We start from the raw sequence: 23,181 nt of genomic DNA on the forward strand, positions 1-23,181 counted from the left end.
AAAATCTGGTTTCAAAAATGCAATCCGAACTATCGAACTATATTAATCCAGACATTCTACAAGTACTTGAAAGAATTACTGACAATTCGGCCAAACATATCCTGGAAAAGAATAAAGAAAAACTCGAGACCAAATTCCACATTTTGAAACAATGGCAAAATATGGCGGGCAATCACAGGAATCCATGCAATCAGAAGACCTCCCCCCCCCGATAAACACCAACAATGAACAACAAACAAGGGAGACAAGGAGCGACCAACCACCGGCAAGCAAGAACCATGTGATCAACCTATCAAGCCACACCCTGAACAATGGCGAACTTAAGCTACTGAATAAAGGACTTAACTAAGCAATAGCACCTAAAAAGGTAAACAAATTGGATTTTATCTACCACATAGAAAGAGGCATCAGGTCCCTACCTAACAATATTTCAGATAAAATACGACTAAAAACTAGTAATGTCCTAAACACTAAGAAAACCATACAGAACAATCTCACAAAAATGGAACTAGCAGCAATTAAGTCATTAAAAGCCAAACAAAACATAATAATAACGAAATCGGATAAAGGCAATGCCACTGTCATCCTTGACAGATCTACATACGTACTTCAAATAAATCAACTAGTAGCTGATAACAACACATATAAGCTGGTAAATTATAACCCAACAAAAAGGATAAACGATAAAACAAAGAAACTACTCAAGTCCGTCACTTCTTGGCCACCAGACACGGTCAAAAAACTCAAACCCCACTATGCCCCCCCCCCTGAATATATGGGTTCCCGAAAATACACAAACAAAATGTGCCCCTTCGACCAATCGTGGAAGGTATAGACAGTCCCAATTACCACTTAGCCAAGAAATTAGCAGCAACACTCAAGGAGTTGGTAGGTCATTCTCCCTCCTACATAAAAAACACACAACACTTTATAAACAAAATTAAAAACATAACAATTGACAAAGACGACTTATTAGTCAGCTTCGAAGTTTCTACCCTTTTCACTAATATCCCCATCATTGACACAATTCTCCTACTACAGAACAAATTTCCGTCCAACATTACGGCCCTCTTTGCCCACGTACTACAGTCCAGTTACTTCGTGTGGCAAAACAAATTTTACCTACAGAAAGAAGGTACAGCCATGGGCTCACCACTACTGAAAATAATTGAAGTAGCTGATTGCTAACTCTTTAACCAAGCTACTGGCCACGACATGAATTTATATCAATAAAACATTGATGTGAAGTGTACCATTCGAATTAAAATACCATTAATATAACATAGATACAAAGCTCACACTGGTTGATATATTTCATCCACCATGGTCGGCTGCATTGGTAAAACACTGAAACAAAATAAGAAGTTAGTAATTTTTTTTTTAATGTGAATCCATCCACGAAAAGTTGTAAACTCATTGTCCATGGGTTATATTATCCAGAACTACTGCCCTATAGACCCAACATAGACTTTTTCAGGTTACTTCAGTAACTAGGGTAGTTGTATCCCACAAGATGAGGAAATTCATCTGCTGTTTAATGACATCGACAAGTGTCCATGCCCATAGTAGAATCCACGTGGGGGACTTCCATTTGGAATGGATTATGATACTATTGATGGTTCAGTACTGCCAGTTTAATTTATAAAAGGATAACTTAAGAGAACACAGACCACCACATAGGAATGTGGAGAACTGACTCAGACTGGTAACTCATTGTTCTTCACTGTTTGTTTCCCATGGTTTGTCCCATTAATATATATTTACTGGATACTGAAGAAACAAGGATGGACTGGCACTTTGTAACTAAGCTGATCAAATTGTATTCTGTTGTGGTCAAACTACAGACAGATGTTATGCTATGGCATAATCAGATATCATGTGTGTTGGGCATTTGCTTGGATAAACAAAGCTCTCATTGTCTTAGGGAACCAGGACAGTGATAAGTCAATTACTGGAACGACCCAAACTTGACATTATTGCAGATTGGCACCATCAAGAAGTATTAATGGGAAAATAAGTGGAACTGGCAGATCAGTTACAGAAATACCATGGTTGCATAATTGGCAGTACTGAGACAAAGGAAACAAAAACAGGTGCGATACTTCTAAATTAAAACTAAGTTGTTATATTCAGAAAATACTGAGAAGGGAAGGGAAAAGTTATTATAGTATTCAATACTAAACAGGATACTTCTTGAATAGCAGGCAATTTTGGGTAAAGTGATGTGGATCCCTAATTTCACATTATTGCAGATTGGCACCATCAAGAAGTATTGGACAATGAGACATATCTGTACTTATGATTCCACAGAAGATTTCATTAAGGAAGAATCAACTTTTCCTCATTCTTTCTTAAAGAAAGAAGAAAAATTGATGCTTGTTAAAGACATAAACAGCAAACAGGAAATGAATTCCTAGATATGTTTTGGGAAAATTTAGAGAAATAGGAGCACAGCTAATCTTAATGATAAATGCATGCTGAATTTCTGTTCAGGACTTAATATATATATATATAGGTAACCCTTGTATAATGCAGATGTTAGGTTCCATAGAAATGGCGCGTTATATAAATCGCGTTATGCGAGACTCAGATCACATAGAAAAAGTAGGGTTAGGTTCCGAATTCGTTTTTTTTTTTTTTAAAGATTATATAAACAATGGCATATCCAACAAAAATATATATTTTATTTCAAGTAATTCATGTAAGTTAAGAAAACATAAACTATGAAACAAACACATAGTATAAAATTATAAATTGTACATAAACTTCATTGCACATAATACATAAATATATTAGTCAAAATAAAATAAAGTGCATATTTTAATCGTCATCACTCTCTTCAAAAATAACATTTTGTAGATATTCTTTATTTACGAGTGGCCAGACGTCGTGATCACTTGAAATCTCTTGGACATCATTTGTATAATTCTCATTACATATTTCGGCTGGTTTAGTTATCAAGAAATCAGTAACAAGACAAATATCCAATTGTCTCTTGAATTTTCTGGAGCGCTCCATTGAGAGATAATTATCCATAAAATAACTTCCTTACCAAGTTCAATTCTTCTGCTAATTTCTTTAAACTGAATTCGTTAACGGATTCATCGCAATCAGAATCTTTGGCAGAACTTTCCCCACTATTTGGTTCGACGTCGTTTATTAATTGTACCAGTTCCTCCTAATTTAAATCTATTTCCTCATCAATTAATTCACTAATTTCATTTTCAACCATATTGCAAAACCTCTCTAAGTGGCCATTACTATAAAAATAAATGTTTTACATAAACAAAGCATTACATATTGTACATAGCTCACCAAAAAATAAAGTGCTCAGCTTGAGATTAACACTCTTATGATTTTTAATGCGCTTTCCTAGCAGAAAACGATTTTCAACAATAAATATTTTATACGGCAAACAATTGACGTACGTGTGTGCTAAAGGCTATTTACCCTAACATAAATTCGCTACTTATAACTACATGCGCGATAGGGTAGACGCAAATTTAACTAAGATAAAATTTGATTTTTAAGTTGCGTGTTGAAAAATATATGAAAAGATAAAGGATTACTACAATTTGTAGACCGTCTTATATCGAAACCGCATTGTATAAATAGCGCATTCAACAAGGGTTACTACAATTTGTAGACCACGTTATATAAGTACCGCGTTATACTAGGGTTACCTCTATATATATATGTGTGTGTATATATATATATATATGTGTGTGTGTGTATATATATATATATATATATATATATATATATATATATATATATACACATACACACACATTATGAGGGGCACTCAGGGTTTAATCTTAGAGGGGGGCCGAGCACTCAAGATTTAATCTTGGGGGAGGGGGGAGTTGAGTAGACGATTTGAGAATACATACTATGCATTGCATACGAGCTATGACTGAGCATCTGCAGTGATTGCCAATATATTATACCTGTAATCTCCTCTGGCCCCGCTCGTGCAAACGAAGTAGCACCTGAGCACTACTTAGTTTGCCTTGCATTCACAGCGGCCAGGATTCCTGAGCTCTATAGGGTATTCCCACCCTATGTGACTGCTAATTCATAAGTAGCATAGAAATAGAAGACACGACACAACATAAATTTAAAAAAAAAAAAAAAAGAAAAAGAATTTTAATTAGGAAAAGATTTTCGGAAATTTTTTTTTTTTTTTTTCCTTTTTCTTTTGGAGGGGGTCAGGGCCCCTTGGCCCCCTTTTTTTAATTATTATTATAATTATATAATAATTATATTATTATATGATTATAATATATATATTATAATTATATAATATATAATATTATATATTATATTTTATACTATTTTTAGGAATGGCAGAAGAGATAGGAGAGGAGGAGTGCTACTAATGATATCAGATGACTTAAATCCAGTTAGGATAGAAACACAAGAAAACAATGATGGTAACAATGTCCCATGTAGCAGTGAGTTTGAGTCTATTTGATGTGAAGTGGAGGTTAACAGAATGAAATATATGCTAGGTGTTGGTACCGACCTGGCGGCTCAGTTTGCAGGGGACGAAGAAATGCATCGGCAATTTAGCCTTATGGGTACCAAATGAATGATCATTATGGGTGACTTTACTTTTCCAAACATTGATTGGGTAGAAGAGAAATCTCATGATAAGAAAGAAGAGAAATTTATTGAATTGTTGCGAGGCGGCTTTCTCAAGTAACATTTGGAAGAAGGAACTCGAGGTCAAAGAGTTTTGGATTTGCTAATAGCTTTCAGAAGGGGTCTCTGTCAAGAATATGGCTATTTTACCACCAATTGGTGACAGTGATCATGCTGTACTTTCTTTGGAAGTATCTAATTGTATTGATACTCCGATTAAAACAGGATACATGCTGAACTATAAAGCTGGAAATTATGATCAACTTAGGAGGATAATATTTTTGGTCCCATGGTATCAGTTACTGAATGGGAAAAATGTCAGCAATGCATGGGAATCTTTGAAAAAAGAATGAAGTGGTATATGAATGTATCCCTAGTGTTTGAAGAATAAATAGGTTGGGAGTGAAATGGATGCGCAACCTTATTAAGCAAGAGATCCACAAGGAGAAGAAGGTGAAAGAATATTGTGAGAATAAGAGTGAAAGGAGTTATGAAATATATAAAGCTCAGGCCAGAAAAGTAACAAGTATTGTGAGGAAAGCTGAATCGGAGTATGAAAAGAAATTGGCCATGCAAGCTAAAGCAATCCAAAAGAATTTTATCTTTATGCTGCAAGCAAAAGAAAGAATGAATGTGGGAGAATAACTTTATTGAGTGCAGATGGTACTCGAGTGTCGGAAGCTAATGAGATTGTTCAGTTAATGAGTGCTCACTTTGCTGAGATATATCAACCAGGTGTATGTAATATGGTGCACATTACTACTGCTACATTGCATGAAGAGTTAGAGGTTCATGAAAATGAGGTTAAAGAGCTGTTGCATAACCCGGATAAGAATTTGTCTATAGGGACAGGTGGAACATCAGCCCGTTTGCTAAAGGAATGTTCAGCCGAATTGGCTACCCCTTTCACATGTTTGTATAACTTGAGACTCAGTTCAGGAATGATACTACAGGAATGGAAAGAATGTACGATAGTTCCATTGAATAAGGGTGGTGGAAAAACTGATGTGTCTAACTACTGACCTATCAGTATCTCTGGTGGGGTAGTGAACATTTTAGAGAAGGTGGTAAGAACTTACATACGGAAATAGGTAGACAAACATGCTATATTTTGCAAGGAACAGCATGGGTTTACTAAAAGAAGGTCATGTTTTAGCATGACCACCTGGCCACTCTCCACATCTGGACGACCTTCAACGTGATGTTAGAGTGGTTTTTATACCACCTAACACAACCGCTCTCATTCAACCCATGGATCAGGGTGCTATTTCAGCATTCGAGGTTCACTACCTCAGAACGACATTCGCACAAGCCATCGAAGCGATAGATTCTGATGTTGATTTATCTTTGCGAGACTTTTGGAAGCAGTACAACATTCTTCAGTGTATCAAGAATATTTCGACTGCATGGGAATGTGTAACAAAGATTTGTATGTCGGGAATTTGGAAAATATGTCTAAAATGTTATGTGAATACATTTGAAGGATTTGAAAAAGGAGAGGAACTGGAAGTGATTACAGTAAATTTGTTAAACTTGCAAAAATTCTTAAATTAGAATGTGAAATAGAAGACGTAGAAGAGTTGCTAGATTGTGAAATAAAAGAAATTTCAGATGAAGAGTTGATTGAATTGGAAGCACAGAGAGTGTCAGAAGAAAAAGCGAGAGAGGAAGAAGAGAAAGAAGAAGAGGAGCCAGAAAAGAAATTCACTGCAAAGAGTTTATCAGATTCTTTTTCGCAACTGAATAAAGCTCTCGCCAGTTTTGAAGCAATGGACCCTAATGTCGAACGATTCACAAAGGTTGAACATATCATTCAAGATTCTGTGCATTGTTATCGTGAGGTATATGAAGAAAAAAAGAAACAAACTGTTCAAACAAAGCTCAGCATGTTCCTCATCAAGAGAACATCTATTACCTCAACCCAAGAACATGACCTTGACGATCCACAACCCAGCACAAGCAAAGATTAAAAATTGATTTTGTAAATTTCATTTGTATTAATTTTTACATTAATTTTAGATTGTATTTTTGTGTTTACAGTACAATATGTACAGTATTATTTTTCACATTATGTACAATATACATAATTATAAATTTAAAAGATTATAAAAATAAATTATAAAGATGATAAAAAGATTAGAAAGGTTAAAGAATACTGTTAATAAATATATGGCCGACTTACGACCTGTCAGCCAGAACGGAAGTCGGTCATAAGTCGACGACCAAGTGTACTTTGGACCATATTCACACATTAAGACAGCTCATTGAAAAATCAATTGAATACAATAAACCCTTATGCCTGGCCTATATAGACTACGAAAAAGCATTTGATTCAGTTAAAATATCTGCATCACTAAAAGCACTTGAAATCCACTGAACTAAGAAACCATATATTGAAACACTAAAACATATTTACATGCAACTTTTGTAATTAAATTATATAAAAACAGTGAAAAGTTCCCAATACAAAAAGGCATCCGGCAAGGCCACACCATATCTCCCAAATTATCTACACTAGAGGAAGTCTTTATAAGTCTTGATTGGGAAACAAAAGGAATAAACATAAATGGAGAAAGACTGCATCATCTGAAATTTGCAGATGATATTGTCCTAATAGCAGATAATCTTGAAGATCTGGAAGAAAGGCTAAATCAGCTAAATGAAGCCTCCAGAGTAAGTGAATTAAAAATAAATAGAGAAAAAACAAAAATAATAATGAATAAATACATAAACCATTTTTGGGCCGATTATTATTCTTTGAGGATTGCCAAAGAAAAGAAATTGAACGAAGAATTCACCTTGGATGGATGGCTTATGGGAAAATGAGAGACATGTTCAGAAGGGACATCCCTATGAGTCTAAAAAGGAAAGCTTTCGACCAGTGCATACTTCCTGTCCTAACATACGGAGAGCTAAAACAAGAGCGCCCTTTAACAAATCCATGTTGACTCTCACAGATAACATTACCCTCATCTGCCCAGTGCTGTATACGGTCCCTCACTACTTTCTCCAAGATCTTAACAATAACAGAAGCCCTAAACAAAAAGCTGATAACACAACATCACATGGAGAGAAGTTTGCTAAATATAATATTAAGAGATAGGAAGACAAATACCTGGATAAGATCGCAAACAGGTGTTATGGATATTGTAAAATACATTAAACAGGCTAAGTGGAGATGGGCTGGCCATATTGCCAGATGCAGTGATGGGAGATGGACTAGAAAAACAACAGAGTGGAGACCAAATGGATGGAACAAGACAGAGAGTAAGACTGAGAAAAAGGTGGAGGGATGAACTGGAACAAATTGCAGGAGTGAGATGGATGGGATAAGGCAGAAAACCGAGTGGTCTGGAAAATCATAGAGGAGACAGTGGACAGAATCAAAAGGTTGAAGAAGAAGATTTAGTCAGTCTTTGAAAAGAAGAAATCATATTTAAAGTTTTTAGCAAGCCATAGATGCGCTGTGTTCGAGAGAGAGAATTTGGGGGTGGGAAAAGAAAGCTGCGCATAAAAGTAGCCAAACCAAAATCTGGGGAAGACTTGCTGTGACTGCAGAAATTAAATATCACAAAGTTGGCAAAATGTTCTAGAGGATATTGAAAAAAGCCTAGGAATGGATGTAAGAGTACTGTTTTTTCATAGTTCAAATAATAAGGATATTCTGAAAATCTGGAATAATTAACTTTAAAAAAATGTGGCATATAATGACCAGTGAGAGAACAGTGGTTAAAAAATTCAAGAAAAATTGAATCAGAGTTACATAGTAATACTTTTTTTTTTTATGTGACCCACAAAAAACTATAGGTTTACTGATAGTATGTTAGTGCTATGTGTGGAAAGAAAGTCATCAGAAACCTGATAATATATGGAAAAGCAACTGCAGTAAGTAATATTTTGGATGTTTTGGTCTACTGGTTGAATGGAATAGAACCAACTTGGTACTCGCATCTATAAAGAAGAAATAAAATTCGATATGGGAATTTCCAAATACTAAGGTATTTGAGATAATATTTATGCATGCATACTTGCAAAGAGGTTAAAAAAATTGTAGAAAAGAAATTTGGGGAAGAAGAAGCTCGGATTTTCAGGATCAGAATTTTCCTTTACAACAGACAGTTTAGAAATCATGGGAACATAAAAAGGATCTGTATTTAAGTTTTGTAGATCTGGTAATGGCACATGGTAAATAGTTCAAAATAAAAGCTGTTCAGATATTTCCAGTTGTATTTGCAAATAGAACATTATACATAGCAATATATAATCTATACTTGTGCTTGTGTTAATGTTTAGTGGAATAAACATGTTTAAGATAACAATAAATTTATTTAGTTAATAAATTACTATGCCAATAATTTGCTTAGGTTACCTAGGCATCATCATGAGCACAAATACTGAGCACTTGCATGCAGGCACATTAGTACAAAAGCAAACACAGACTGAGTATGAGCAGCAGGATCCTACATTCCTAACTGGTGCCCTCTATGGGTGCAATGATAGAAACTAGCTGAAAGTCTAATGATGATGGTTTTCCAGATTTTAGGTAGAGCGAGGCAGCCGAATTTGCTGAGATTTGATATGTGTTAATGCCAAGACAGACTCTAGGAAAAATCTCTCAGATTTATAGCTTCTCATGAGGTTTTCTTTCACTGCATCTAGTGATCTGTATCTATTGGTATGGTCTGCTACTTTAGAATATCTGTATTGCAAATAATGGACATAATTCCTGTGTTCTTCCAGGTGGATATTTGCTGTTCTTGTTTGCAGAAAGTAGGATAGTTTGCAGGAACATGGAATGCAGTATACTCCAAGGTGGTCCAGCTGATGGAGTTGTAGGATATGTGCTATTTTGCAATATCAGATTACCTTAAGTTATTTTTTTAGTGGTGACTGATTTTGATTGAATAAATAATTAAAAAGGAAAGGATAACTTTTGATTTTATTATTTATCATGTATGTAAACATTTCCTAAATGTATAGCAAAAAAAATCATTATTTTTTGTAATTAGAAATGTTTATATAAGAAATCTTTGTATACTTATCACCCATTGCAAAGTATGCGATTGTGATATTTATTTGTAAAAATTACATAAATTTGAGAGAAAAGAATATTGAACATTTCGTGAAAATCTGATTTTGACAGTATTGAAGAACTGCACTCTTGTTTACAACATGCAACTACCATCTTACCACCATGTTACTTACCACGTTAGGCATTAATGCGGTTGTGCAAAGATTGTACTTCGTAAGAGGAAGTTAAATTAGTGAGTGAGATAGAATAATAGAGCAGCTGTGGCATTGATTAGAACAGAGATGACGTTCTAAAAAAATTTGTAGTTTAGGGAAGAAATAGTTTTAAAGGAATTTTTAAGCCAAAAAGGTGGAAAAGAGCATTATGAGGGAAACAAACAGTTATCCCAAAATTAACCAGATGAATTTATTTTATATGAAGCTAAGTTGTGACATAGATAAAACTGATATATATATATATATATGTATTATTATTATTATTCGTGACACCTCCAAGGAGTCCAAAGACTCATCGCGGGAGGACACCTACTATACAACTGTTTCCACCACTACACCAAACCTCTACCAATCATCTCTATCAACGCCATCTACCGCCCATCACAACTAGTATTTTTTTTGTCTGTAAATTGCATGTGTTCTGAAGGGACAATTTGTCTGTATGCGGGACGAAAAACCCGAGTTTCCAGGAGAAACTCGGGTTATATATATATATATATATATATATATATATATATATATATAACTCGATAACCAAACTAAATAAATAAAAATAAAGTTTTATAGTGGAACCACATTAAACATATCTCTACAATCCTCTTATATTATGGTTTTCTTGTGTTGGGGTTCTACCCTCATGTTCTGGATGCTATATGGAAGAGAAAGAAAATTTCCCATACTGTCCTCCAGATTCTTGGACTTATTAATCCATCATTTTTGTTTAGATTTGGATGATGTTTCAGCATTTCTCATGCTTCCTTGAACTTTCTTTCAAACCAGGTTTTGGTGCAGTGTAGAGACTAGGTGCCTTTCCAGTTGATTCTGTGACATGTTTTAAGTGCATGGTCTGATAGGCCTGTTTTACCATAGTGGAGGAATTTAATGTGACGTTTATGTTCATCTTTTCTTATTGGGGGGGATAGTGTATCCTGTTTTCCCTAGGTAGGGTAGGTTGCAGGTGCCCTGAATTTTGTAAACCCCTGGGTGGGCAAGGTAGGGAAGGGATGTTTTCTGTATATGGACAAATATACAGACAAATCGGCCCTTCAGAACACATGCAATTTACAGACAAAAAATACTAGTTGTGGTGGTGGGCGATAGAAGGCATTGATGGAGATGATTTGTAGTAAAGGTTCGGTGTAGTGGTTGAGACAGTTGTAGGTGTCCTCCTGCGATGAGTCATCAGACTCCTTGGAGGTATCAGGAATAATAAAAATAATATAATCTTCTCTTATTTCTGTGTTTTTCTTTTTTATCTAATCTAGTGAGTCCCAGGAGAGGTCTTAGAAACTTCATCTGTGCTGCTTCAACTGTTTGTCTGTTTTTTTTGTTTTAGAAACCAAGTTTCACTTCCAAATTTGAAAGATGTTTTTGAGGTCGTATTATGTAATCTTAATTCTTGGTTTCATTCTTTATCCAAGTGTAAGCAAGCAAGGTTTGCACGTGAAGTCACTTCACGACTGGGCTACTTGTATACAGAGGCTAATGACTTCATATCAGTTGCCTTAGCATTCCACAATGCAAAGCACATATCCTTACAGAATATATATGCTATGCATTATGGGAAAGGCCATTTCGCATACTCCGTGTGTTGAGGCTTAAGTGCTGTGAAGAATTCATGTTGGGGGTTTAATGGAATATTATCAGCAAAGAGAAAGGATTAAAACTAATTTTAATACTTCCAGTATTTCGCCTCCATCACAGAGACATCTTCAGGGATTACAAAAAACCTTTTGTAACAACACACACACACAAAAAAATAATACAATAGTGAGTGAAACTAAAGTCCTATCTAAGTGGTGCACCCTCTATGGGCATTTGCAGGTGGTCTAGGATGTAAAGAGGGATCTCTGATAATTAATGTTTCCCAAATTTTGGGAAGTTTAACAACCATATTTGTTTAAATTTGGTTGATTATTGAGTGCAGATGCAGATTCAAAGAATGGTCTTTCTTTTTTGAATTTACTATGGTGGAGCATGGTGGTTTTTTTCCAGGCGTTCCTGTTGGTTGTATCCAAAACATGGTGTGCAAGGCCAGATTGACCATATTCGTGATTGCAGATATATGACTTGTGTTCTTCTAACTGAATGGATGCTGACCTGCCTGTCTGTCCAAAGTAAGCCAGTTTACAGACACAAGGTACTCTATATATTTCATGCACTGAGAGAAGAGGGAGCTGTTCTTTGGTGAAATGGATAAGGGTAGCAAGTTTACAGTGGGGCTTAAAAGCTGTATGGGAGTTGTACTTTTTTAAGGATGTAAGGCATGGTGATGGCATTTCTGAAGAGATTGTCGGGGAAGGACTTGATTATTTTTTTAATTCTGTAGTCACTGGAAGGTGTTGTGTATGTGTTTGAGTTCGGTTGAAAAGGCAGTTTCACTGGAACAAAGATTGTGGGCTCTATTGGTAAGAGTTTTAATAATGCCATATTGCTGAGAGAGGTGGTGGTGGGAGAGTTTGTGAATGTATCTGCCTGTATGAATAGGCTTTCTAGATACAGAGAAAGAAAGGCTACCATTAGGAAGGCGTGTTACTAAGGTGTCTAGGAAGGGTAAACTATTGTTATTTTCCTTTTCCATCGTAAACTGGATTCTTGGATGTAGACTAGCGTTTCTCAACCTTTCTAAGCCCACCAGTAATATGCCTATACAACATTTATAAATACATTTGGAAACATAATTAAATTGGAAGTAAACAATTAAAAGCATATCATCACTGAACAAAGTTTTAATTTTTATTAAACAAATAAAGGTATCAGTTTCCGATTTGCTGTAGGCAAATGAAATGGTATTTCAGTGCTGTCCTGCTGGTAATCCCATTCATCTACCCATAGCACTTTTATATTTTATTTGTTAACCCTCATTCATCTGCCCACACTCATTAAGCTCACCCCCACAACAACATTTTTAGTGCAGTTGGTACCATGGGAAAATGAATGGGGAATGTCAGCGCCATCACGCTGATACCTTCATTCATCTGCCCACAACAACATTTATCTTTAATCCCCATTCATCTACCCATATCAAATTTTGTATGTCATCCTCATTCATCTACCCATACTCATGAAGCTACAACAACTTTGAAGGAAGAAAACCTTCAATAATAATAAGAACCAATAAACAACAAGCAATTGATTGAAATGTGGATAACACATGTTCACTTCAAATCTGACAAAACAGCAAGAGAAGGTGGAAGCAATAAAACTATATTGTTGTTCACTTCACCCCTCTTATTATTCGTCATTTGGCTGCTAGAAATTATTGTAGTGCCGGAATAACGAGTAATAAAAGAGTGGAGAAGTGAACGAAAATATAGTTTTATTGCTTCTACCTTTGAACATTCTGATGCTATTTGTTTGGTTTTTTTAAGTCTCCATTTGATTTCAATAATTTTTACTTATTCAATTTTAATTTGTTTGGATAATTAAAAAAAATGTTTATTTAATTAATTAAGTCTGCCTGCGAACCACCTGTCCCATTGTCGCGGACCACAGGTTGAGAAACGCTGATGTAGACTATTGAGGTGAATGAGGAAGGAATGTAACGTGTCTGGGCCATGAGGCCAAATAGAGAACACATCATCTACATATCTTAGCCAGATAGAAGATTTTAGAGGGGAAGAGTCTATGGCTAGTTTTTCAAAATTTTCCATGTAAAAATTAGCATAGAAGATTTTAGAGGGGAAGAGTCTATGGCTAGTTTTTCAAAATTTTCCATGTAAAAATTGGCATGAGGAGGTGAGAGAGGGGAACCCATGGCAGTACCCTCTATCTGTTTGTAGATTTTGTTCTTCCAAGAAAAATAACTAGAGTTGATAGCAAAGGAAAAGATCACTAAGATATCAGAAGGAAAAACGTTTTTTAAGAGTGTTGAGGTGTCAATTAGGAGCACCCCCCCCCCCCCCCACCCCCCCCCCCCCCCACCCCCCCCCCCCCCCACCCCCCCCCCCCCCCACCCCCCCCCCCCCCCACCCCCCCCCCCCCCCACCCCCCCCCCCCCCCACCCCCCCCCCCCCCCACCCCCCCCCCCCCCCACCCCCCCCCCCCCCCACCCCCCCCCCCCCCCACCCCCCCCCCCCCCCACCCCCCCCCCCCCCCACCCCCCCCCCCCCCCACCCCCCCCCCCCCCCACCCCCCCCCCCCCCCACCCCCCCCCCCCCCCACCCCCCCCCCCCCCCACCCCCCCCCCCCCCCACCCCCCCCCCCCCCCACCCCCCCCCCCCCCCACCCCCCCCCCCCCCCACCCCCCCCCCCCCCCACCCCCCCCCCCCCCCACCCCCCCCCCCCCCCACCCCCCCCCCCCCCCACCCCCCCCCCCCCCCACCCCCCCCCCCCCCCACCCCCCCCCCCCCCCACCCCCCCCCCCCCCCACCCCCCCCCCCCCCCACCAAAAACTTGAATGCGACTTTTTACTATTTAATACATCATTATCAATCACATTCTCAGTTTTTGACGGAATATTCTCTGCTTTATTTGTTTAAAATTTATTTACAGTGTAAAGTACTTTTACAGATCAAGTTATTATGCATAAATGCTAGATTCTTTCTTTGCCTTCTTTTAACATGATTTTCAGATTTTTTGGACTATTGATTATATGGATATAGATACATCTGTTACATATAGGTAAATGCTAAAGTTCACAAATTTTAATATTATGAATTTGAATGTAATTCTTTCTTTAATAGCTGATGGAGTAGCAATGGGTGCTGCAGTTACCACATCACATACTGACATAGAAATGATAGTTTTTACTGCAATAATGTTACACAAGGTGAGAATTTTTGTATGCTAAAACATCTTACTCCATATATATATATATATATATATATATATATATATATATGAACAAAAACTTAATTATTTGGAGCAGTCATTTTCATTGTACATTTATGAAAGAAAATCGAATTATATAAATTATTTGATTCGGTTAGTAGGGTAGTTTGAAGAATATTTTTATTTTTGAAAATTACTTGCTACATAAGTATATTTTGCTTTCTCTGAACTACTCATCTGATTTTGAATGAAAATAACACAATACTTGTTTTAAAAAAAAATCAGTTTAATTCTGTTAACAATGTTAAATTCTCATATATGGAATTCTTTGATAATGATTAAGAAGGTAGATTTATTAGCTGCCAAAGGAATTGTGATTGATGAGTATTTCCTGGAACTATACCTTCTCCATCTCTCATTATCTGGCTCACTGACATTGTGCCTGTATTAAAAAATCTGAACAGTGCACCAACAAACAAGAATAATAAGGATGTATTACCATTTTCTCATAAAGCTGTTTGAAGGTGGCATCATACTTGCCAGCTCAATTGATTTAGGTGGGCTACCTGTATTTTTTCCTCTTCACCTAATTTATACTCTTTTCTTTTGGAAAAAAAAAAAAAAAGTAATGAGAAGAATTATTATTATTCCAGGCTACTCCAAGGAGTCGACAGACTCATCGAGGGAGGCCCTAACATCATGTCAAGAACTATTCGACATTCACACAGTATCTATCATACCTTGCCTTGAACTCATTCATGGTCGTAGCAACCACCACAGACTCTGGCAGCTTATTCCACTCATTCACCACTCTCCAAGTAAAAAACCTAGCTCTAACACCCTTGTTAACCACATTCTTGCCCAGCTTCCATGCATGGCCCCTAGTCCTCCCACCACCAGTCCTATTTTCAAAAATATCTTCTGGATTAATCTTATAGTAACCCTTCAGTAATTTGAATGTCTCAATCATATCACCCCTTTTCTGCCTATAGACCAATTTTTGCAACCCACAAATCTTCAACCTATTCTCATAAGGTTCATTCCACAGACCTGCTGTCATCTTGGTCACTCGTCTCTGGATCCTCTCCACTTCCTCCCCATCACGAAGAAACCCTGGTGCCCATAACTGGGTACAGTAGTCCAGATGGGGTCTTATCAAGGCTCAATACAGAAGAACAATAGCTTGTTTGTCTCTGCATGTTAAAGTATTTTTCAGAAGCCAAGTGATTTGGTGAGCTGATTTAGTCACTTTTGCAATGTTCCCCTTAAACTTCAATTCTCTATCCACCAACACTCCCAAATCCCTGGCCTCATCAATCTCCTGGAGTACGGTTCCACCAATGTGATATACTGCTGCCATTCTTTTCACCACAAAATGCATAACCTTACACTTTGCCACATTTAATAAATTGACATCCATTTTTCCTAGCCCAGTCCTTCAAACTATCCAAATCATCCTGTAAAATTTTGACATCCTGTGCACTCACAATTGCTCTACCCAACTTTGCATCATCAGCAAACAAGTGAACACTTCCTCTCAGATCCTTTCCTATATCATTGATGAACAAATTGAAAAGTAGTGGTCCAAGAACAGAGCCCTGCGGCACACCACTATCCACAAACCGTCTTTTAGACTCAACTCCTGAATAAACCACTCTCTGGTATCTCTCCATCAACCACACTCCTATCCATCTCACCAACCCTACATCCATCCCCATCTGCTCCAGTTTACTGATTAGGGTTACATGTGGTAACCCTAATCAGTCAAAGGCCTTGGCAAGGTCCAGTAGAATCACTGTAAACCCATTACCCTTATCCAGTTCAGCCGTCACTGTGTTATAAAACGTGAGCAAGTTACTGAGGCATGATCTACCCTTCATAAAACAATGTTGTCCCCCATACAATATCCCATTTTCATCTATCCAATCCTGTGTATTCTTTTCTTGACTAATTTCTCTAAGACCTTGACAACGATTCCTGAAATGCTAATCGGTCGGTAATTTACAACAGCAGTCTTGGAACCACCTTTATGCAGTGGAACTATTTTCCCTTCTTTCCACCCCCTCGGGACTAACCCAGACCCGAGACTCAAATTAAACAAAATGGTCAAGGGTACTGACAATTCTTTAGCCGCTTCTCGTACGACACGAGCTGGTATACCATCCAATCCCACGGTTGTATTGACATTGAGGTTATGCAATAGACTACTCACCTTAACTTCATTCACCACAATTCCCGTATAATCTACTGGTTCATTCATTTCTGCAATGTCACCACCTGGATGATATATTCTTGCAAAGTGCTCACTCAGTAACTCAACTATATCAACTGATTCAGTTACCTCCCTACCATCGGCATTCTTTAAAATCATTCTGCCATATACATTTTTCCTTTTACTTGCAACATATCGAAAAAACTGTTTAGGATTCTCTTTAGCCTGCATGGCCAATATTCTTTTGTAATCCTTTTTTGCTTTTCTTACCACACTCGTTACCCTTCTGGCCTGCACTTTATACCGTTCTTGTGCCTGCCAGTCACCTTTCTCCTTAAATTCCCTCCATAGTTGTTTCTTTTTTTGCAGCTCAAGCTTAATGGTGTTATTCATCCATTTAACCCCTACTTGATTTATTATTCGGACTCTAGGTATACAGTCAGCCATTGCTTCATGCAAACAATTCTTAACTGCCTCCCATGCACTATCAACTTCTAGTCCTTGCAGTTGTACATGCCATGGCACTGAAGCAATCAAACTCCTAAGCTTGTCATACTTTCCAGCCCGATAATGCGACATGTACCATGTCTTAATTGTAAATTCCACACCTTTAGCTACCTTCCAAGTCAAGACCCTATGATCACTTTCACCAGTTGGTGGCAATGTGGTCATATTTGTTACAGCCAAATCCTCAGATGTAATTATTATGTCAAGCACTCTCTGACCCCTAGTATTTTCCATTACATGCTGTCGCAGATAGTTATCCCTTAATAACCGCATAAAATCCAATTCCTTCTTCACGTGTGTCCTCTCCTCACTCCAATCAATACGACCATAGTTGAACTCTCCCATAATAATTACCCTCCTTCCACTCATTTCTTCTATTTGCTTGTGCATACTATCTCCACCATCTTTTCCATCACCTGGTCTATAGCAGCACCCAATTGTATATTTTGTTCTGCTAGCCACAATCTCACACCAAATGGCCTCAAATGTGCTCTTTTCTCTATCCTGCAATTCAACTTCTATTCTCCTTGGCTACAGCTCATCAACTATCATGAACAATACTCCTCCCCCCCATTTTATTCTCCCTGTCATTCCTGAACACACTAAACCCATCACATTCAATCCCACTAGCTATATCATCTACAGTTAGCCATGATTCACTCAGAATATTTCACACAGAATACAAGAATGGTGTGTGTGTGTGTGTGAGAGAGAGAGAGAGAGAGAATAAAAATAAGCAGAAATATAAATGTCTTCACATATATACAAAGCACCACAGATGTTGAGAACATAAGATATACGAGTAACTAGTGTCTTTTAAAAACCTTAGCTCTCTCTCTCTCTCTCTCCATAAATGAAAGTTAAAAAAAAATACATACTAATTAGTTGGTCTGGAACTGTGGAACTATAAGGTGGGTAATGATCAGAAGCTCCATAGTTAACTAGTATTCATACATTGGGTTGGTGAATTGTGTAGAAAATATGTTGACATTGCATGGGAAATGATAAGGCAGTATCTAACACAAGCAATGCATACCAAGAGTTAAGCAAATAAATAGAATAGGAGTGAAATGGATGAACGGTGAAACCAAGCAAGCAGTGTTACAAAAGAAATTGTTATGGAGGAAGTACAAGACAGTTTGCAGTGAACAGATTCATGAAGAATATAAAGTGCAGGCCAGAAACATGACAAACATGGTTAAAAAAGAAAAAGTAGAATATGAGAGGAGATTGGCCAGTCAAGTCAAAGCTAATCCAGAGGAATTTTTCTGCTATGTGGCAAGCAGGAAGAAAAATAATTATGGCAGTTGATGCTGATGGATGGTTATAGTAGCAGGGTAACCATCGCAAATGATATAGTTTAATTATTTAACAAACGCTTCATCAGTGTATATCATAATGGTGTGAATGATGCTGTGCAACTTTCACTATATAATTTAAGGAAATTACAACGTACTTGGATATACATTAAAATAAATTTTAATATATTTCAATATTTCGGCAACGTCACGTTGTCATTTTCAAGAACTTAAGTACAAGACACGTGCATGCAGGCACAACAAAACAGTAAATGAGGAAGAAGTAGGAAGCTATTATTTCTCCTAAAGTCCTGATTGTGCCCTCTAACGGGCAATGTTGGTATTCTTGGGCGATTGGGCTGAACGTCTTCTGATGTAGGTTTCCCAAATTTGAGGAAGTCTCATGCAGCTAAATTTGTTGAGGTTCGGATCTTTTCTTAGGGCTGAAGCTGATTCTATGAAAAGCCTTTCATATCTGTATTTGCTACGGTGTATTATCCTGTCTTTCTTCCACCGTATTCTATGGCAGGTATCCAGCGCATGGTCAGCAAGACCAGAGTGGCTGTATTGGTGAAAACAGATGTAGTCCTTGTGTTCTGAAATTCTGATATTTGCTGTCCTGCCTGTTTGGCCAAAGTAGGACAGCTTACAGCTGCAAGGAACCTGGTATACACCAGGTAGGTCTAGGGGGGGGGGGGGGGTTGGTCTTTAGGAGAGCGGATAAGGGATGCCGATTTTTTATATGGTCTGTAACAAGAAGTTAAGTTATATTTTTTTCAGATTTTTGTGATTTTTTTCAAGGTGCCTCGGATGTATGGTATGGTGATGGATTTAGAGTAATCCTTGTTGCGAGGGGGGGGGGGAGAGGTTGTGGTTTACTGGTTTCAATATTTTTTTGGGAGGGAGTAGCCATTGGCTGAGAAAGTGTTTAGAATGTGGTTTAGTTCTGTGGTTAGGGCATTGTCATTTGAGCAGGTAAGTTTAACTCTGTTGTGTAGTGTCTTAATGACTCCATATTGTTGTGAGGAGGGGTGGTGGGATTGTTGGTGAATGTGTGGTTTTCTATATAGTGAGAAAACCAAGGTTCCATCAGGCTGGCGGGTGACTAGTGTGTCTAAGAAAGGAATGCAGTTGTTTTTTTTCCCTCTTCCAGGGTGAATTTGATTCTGGGGTGTTGGTTGTTTAAGTGTGTTAAGAAGGAGAGGAGTGCATCAGAGCCATGTGGCCAAATAGTGAATACATTATCTATACAGGGAAGCCAGATGGTTGGTTTTTGTGGGACAGAGTTTAATGGGCAATGTTGGTATTCTTGGGCGATTGGCCTTGAAGGTCTTCTGATGTAGGTTTCCCAAATTTGAGGAAGTCTCATGCAACCAAATTTGTTGAGGTTTGGATTATTTCTTAGGGCTGAAGCTGATTCCATGAAAAGCCTTTCATATCTGTATTTGCTACGGTGTGTTATCCGTAGCTTTTTTTATATTTGCTATGGTGTATTATTCGCTAACAAAAACCAACCGTTTGGCTTCGCTATGTAGATGATGTATTCACTATTTGGCCACATGACTCTGATGCACTCCTCTCCTTCTTAACACACTTAAACAACCAACACCTCAGAATCAAATTCACCCTGGAAGAGGAAAAAAACACCTGCATTCCTTTCTTAGACACACTAGTCACCCGCCAGCCTGATGGAACCTTGGTTTTCTCACTATATAGAAAACCCACCCATACAGGCAGATACATTCACCAACAATCCCACCACCCCTCCTCACAACAATATGGAGTCATTAAGACACTACACTACACAACAGGGCTAAACTTATCTGTTCGAATGACAATGCCCTAACCACAGAACTAAACCATATTCTCAACACTTTCTCAGCCAATGGCTACCCCCCCCAAAAAAAAAAATCCAAAAAATATTGAAACCAGTAAACCACAACCTTCCCCCCACAACAAGGATTACTCTAAATCCATCACCATACCCTACATCCAAGGCACCTCGGAAAAAATCACAAAAATCTTAAAAAAACATAACTTAACTTCTTGTTACAGACCATATAAAAAATTGGCATCCCTTATCCACTCTCCTAAAGACCAATCCCCCCCCCCTAGACCTACCTGGTGTATACCAGGTCCCTTGCAGCTGTAAGCTGTCCTACTTTGGCCAAACAGGCAGGACAGCAAATATCAGAATTTCAGAACACAAGGACTACATCCATTTTCACCAATACAGCCACTCTGGTCTTGCTGACCATGCTCTGGATACCTGCCATAGAATGCGGTGGAAGAATCCAGGATAATACACCGTAGCAAATACAGATATGAAAGGCTTTTCATGGAATCAGCTTCAGCCCTAAGAAACGATCCGAACCTCAACAAATTTGGCTGCATGAGACTTCCTCAAACTTGGGAACCTACATCAGAATCCCTTCAGCCCAGTCGTCCAAGAATACCAACATTGCCCGTTAGAGGGCACAATCAGGACTTTAGGAGAAATAATAGCTTCCTACTTCTTCCTCACGTACTGTTGTGCCTGCGTGCACGTGTCTTGTACTTAAGTTCTTGAAAATGGCAACGTGACGTTGCCGAAATATTGAAATATATTAAAATTTATTTTAATGTATATCCTAGTACGTTATAATTTCCTTAAATTTTATAGTGAAAATGCATAACCTACGTCTAAGCCTTTCCACGAGAAGGATGCTGTGCAACATGTAGAATGGAGGCAAGAATCAGAGGTGTATCAAGTTAGTTATTTTTGATTTTTATGGCACAAAGACATCAAAGATCATACTGTGCCAGGACACGGGTTACAGCAGTACATATGGTAAACAGTTAGTAGGACAATCGCAAATATCCATGCCCCTGTTTGGATTCAAATCTGCAGCCTCTTGTCTAGAGAGTGGATATGCTAACTGCTCGGCCAACCAGGCGAGCAGTGTGTCAAGTGTTGCTCAAGTTAGATGTTAATAAGGCTGTGGGAATGGATGATATATCACTATGTATTTTTAAAGAATGCGCAAAAGAGTTAGCCATTCCCTTATTCTGGTTATTGAATGAAAGTCTTGCAGTGGGGAAGGTTCCTAAGGAGTGGAAAGAAGGCAAAATAATACTTCTCCACAAGCATGGTTCGAGAACAGAAGTTTCCAATTATAGACCAGTCTATATATCTGCAGTTGTGATAAAAGTATTGGAAAAATTGGCTAGAAATAAAATTCAAGATTGGGTTGATGAACATAAGATTCTCTGTGATGGTCAGCATGAGTTCGTGAAGGGCAGGTCTTGTTTTAGCAATCTGCTTATCTTTTATGATAAGTTGATAAATATGTTGGATAAGGGAGAGTCATATTACAATGATATTCTTGGACTTGGAAAAGCATTTGATAAATTTCCACATGAGCTGTTGTACAAGCACAGAGGATAGGAATAGATAGTATATTGGTTAGATGGATCAGAGATTGACTCTCTGAACGATACCAGCAAGTTATGTATGATGGAGCCATATCTCAGAAAAGGAAGGTGACCAGTGGCATGCCTCAGGGTTCTGTTCTTGCACCTCGACTGTTTAACATGTTCGTTAATGATATTTCATGTGGATTGAGTGGGGACCTTCAAATGTTTCCAATGATGCAAAGTTAGGTAAAATTATCGGGAGTAGTGCTGATGTTAATTCACACAGATGAGTGGGGTTGCAGTTTTAATATCGATAAATGCTTGTCCCTGTCTCACAGCAGCAGACTAGAAAACTCCATTTAACAAAAGAAATTAACTTTCTAAATGAAATCTTTTTAGGAAAACACAGATGTAGTACCATTAATCACTCTCTCTCTCTCTCTTCGATCTCCTCATGTCTGAGGACTTGTGACCTTCCTGATGATGCTTCGCCATTTCTTTCTCCCCTGTGCTTCTCTTATTGCTTGTTCTAGTTTAAGTCCAGTTATTCTTGATATTTGGTGTTTCTTCCCACTTTTTCCACACAGTTTACCCTGTATAATTATTTTTTACAGGCAGTTGCCTTCCCTTCCACATATGTGTTCAAAATATTGCACAAATCTCTTGTTAATTATGTTTATCAGTCTTGTGTGGATATTCAGTTCTTCTAGGATACTTTTGTTTGTTCGTTTTTCTGTCCAAGACACTCTTAACATTCTCTTCCAGCACCAGAGCCCAAACACCTCAATTTCTCTTCTGTCATCTTTTGTCATTGTCCACGACTCAGAAGCATAGAGAAAGATAAAAAAAACTAAGGTTTCTACAAACTTAATTTTGGTCTTTTTGGAGGTGTGCCTATCTTTCCAGATTTTAGTTAAATCAGTCATTGCTTTCTTAGCTAGTGCTATTCTTCTTATCTCTTTTTCACATCCATCTTTTTTTTTGTTATTATCATTCCAAGGTAGTTGAAATTGTCAACAATTTCAATCCCTTCTATATCTATCTCTTCTGCATTATTTAAAATCATTAATTTGGTTTTATCTCGATTTATTCGTAAACTAT

At 37.8% G+C, this 23,181-nt stretch overlaps 1 protein-coding gene across 1 annotated transcript in view; it reads left to right on the plus strand.

Annotated features, from left to right (window-relative positions):
- Zip102B (Zinc/iron regulated transporter-related protein 102B) overlaps nt 1–23,181 on the plus strand; it is a 166,170-nt gene that overhangs the window by 102,188 nt on the left and 40,801 nt on the right. The window contains exon 5 of the mRNA XM_090406851.1: nt 14,580–14,665. Within this exon, the coding sequence (XP_090262977.1) occupies nt 14,580–14,665 (86 nt within the window). The remainder of the gene's footprint in view (nt 1–14,579; nt 14,666–23,181) is intronic.

The sequence above is a fragment of the Typopeltis vanoorti genome, chromosome 17 (genome assembly GCF_054136105.1).
Source record: "Typopeltis vanoorti isolate ZY-2024b chromosome 17, IOZ_Tvanoo_1.0, whole genome shotgun sequence".
NCBI classification, from domain to species: Eukaryota; Metazoa; Arthropoda; class Arachnida; order Uropygi; family Thelyphonidae; genus Typopeltis; species Typopeltis vanoorti.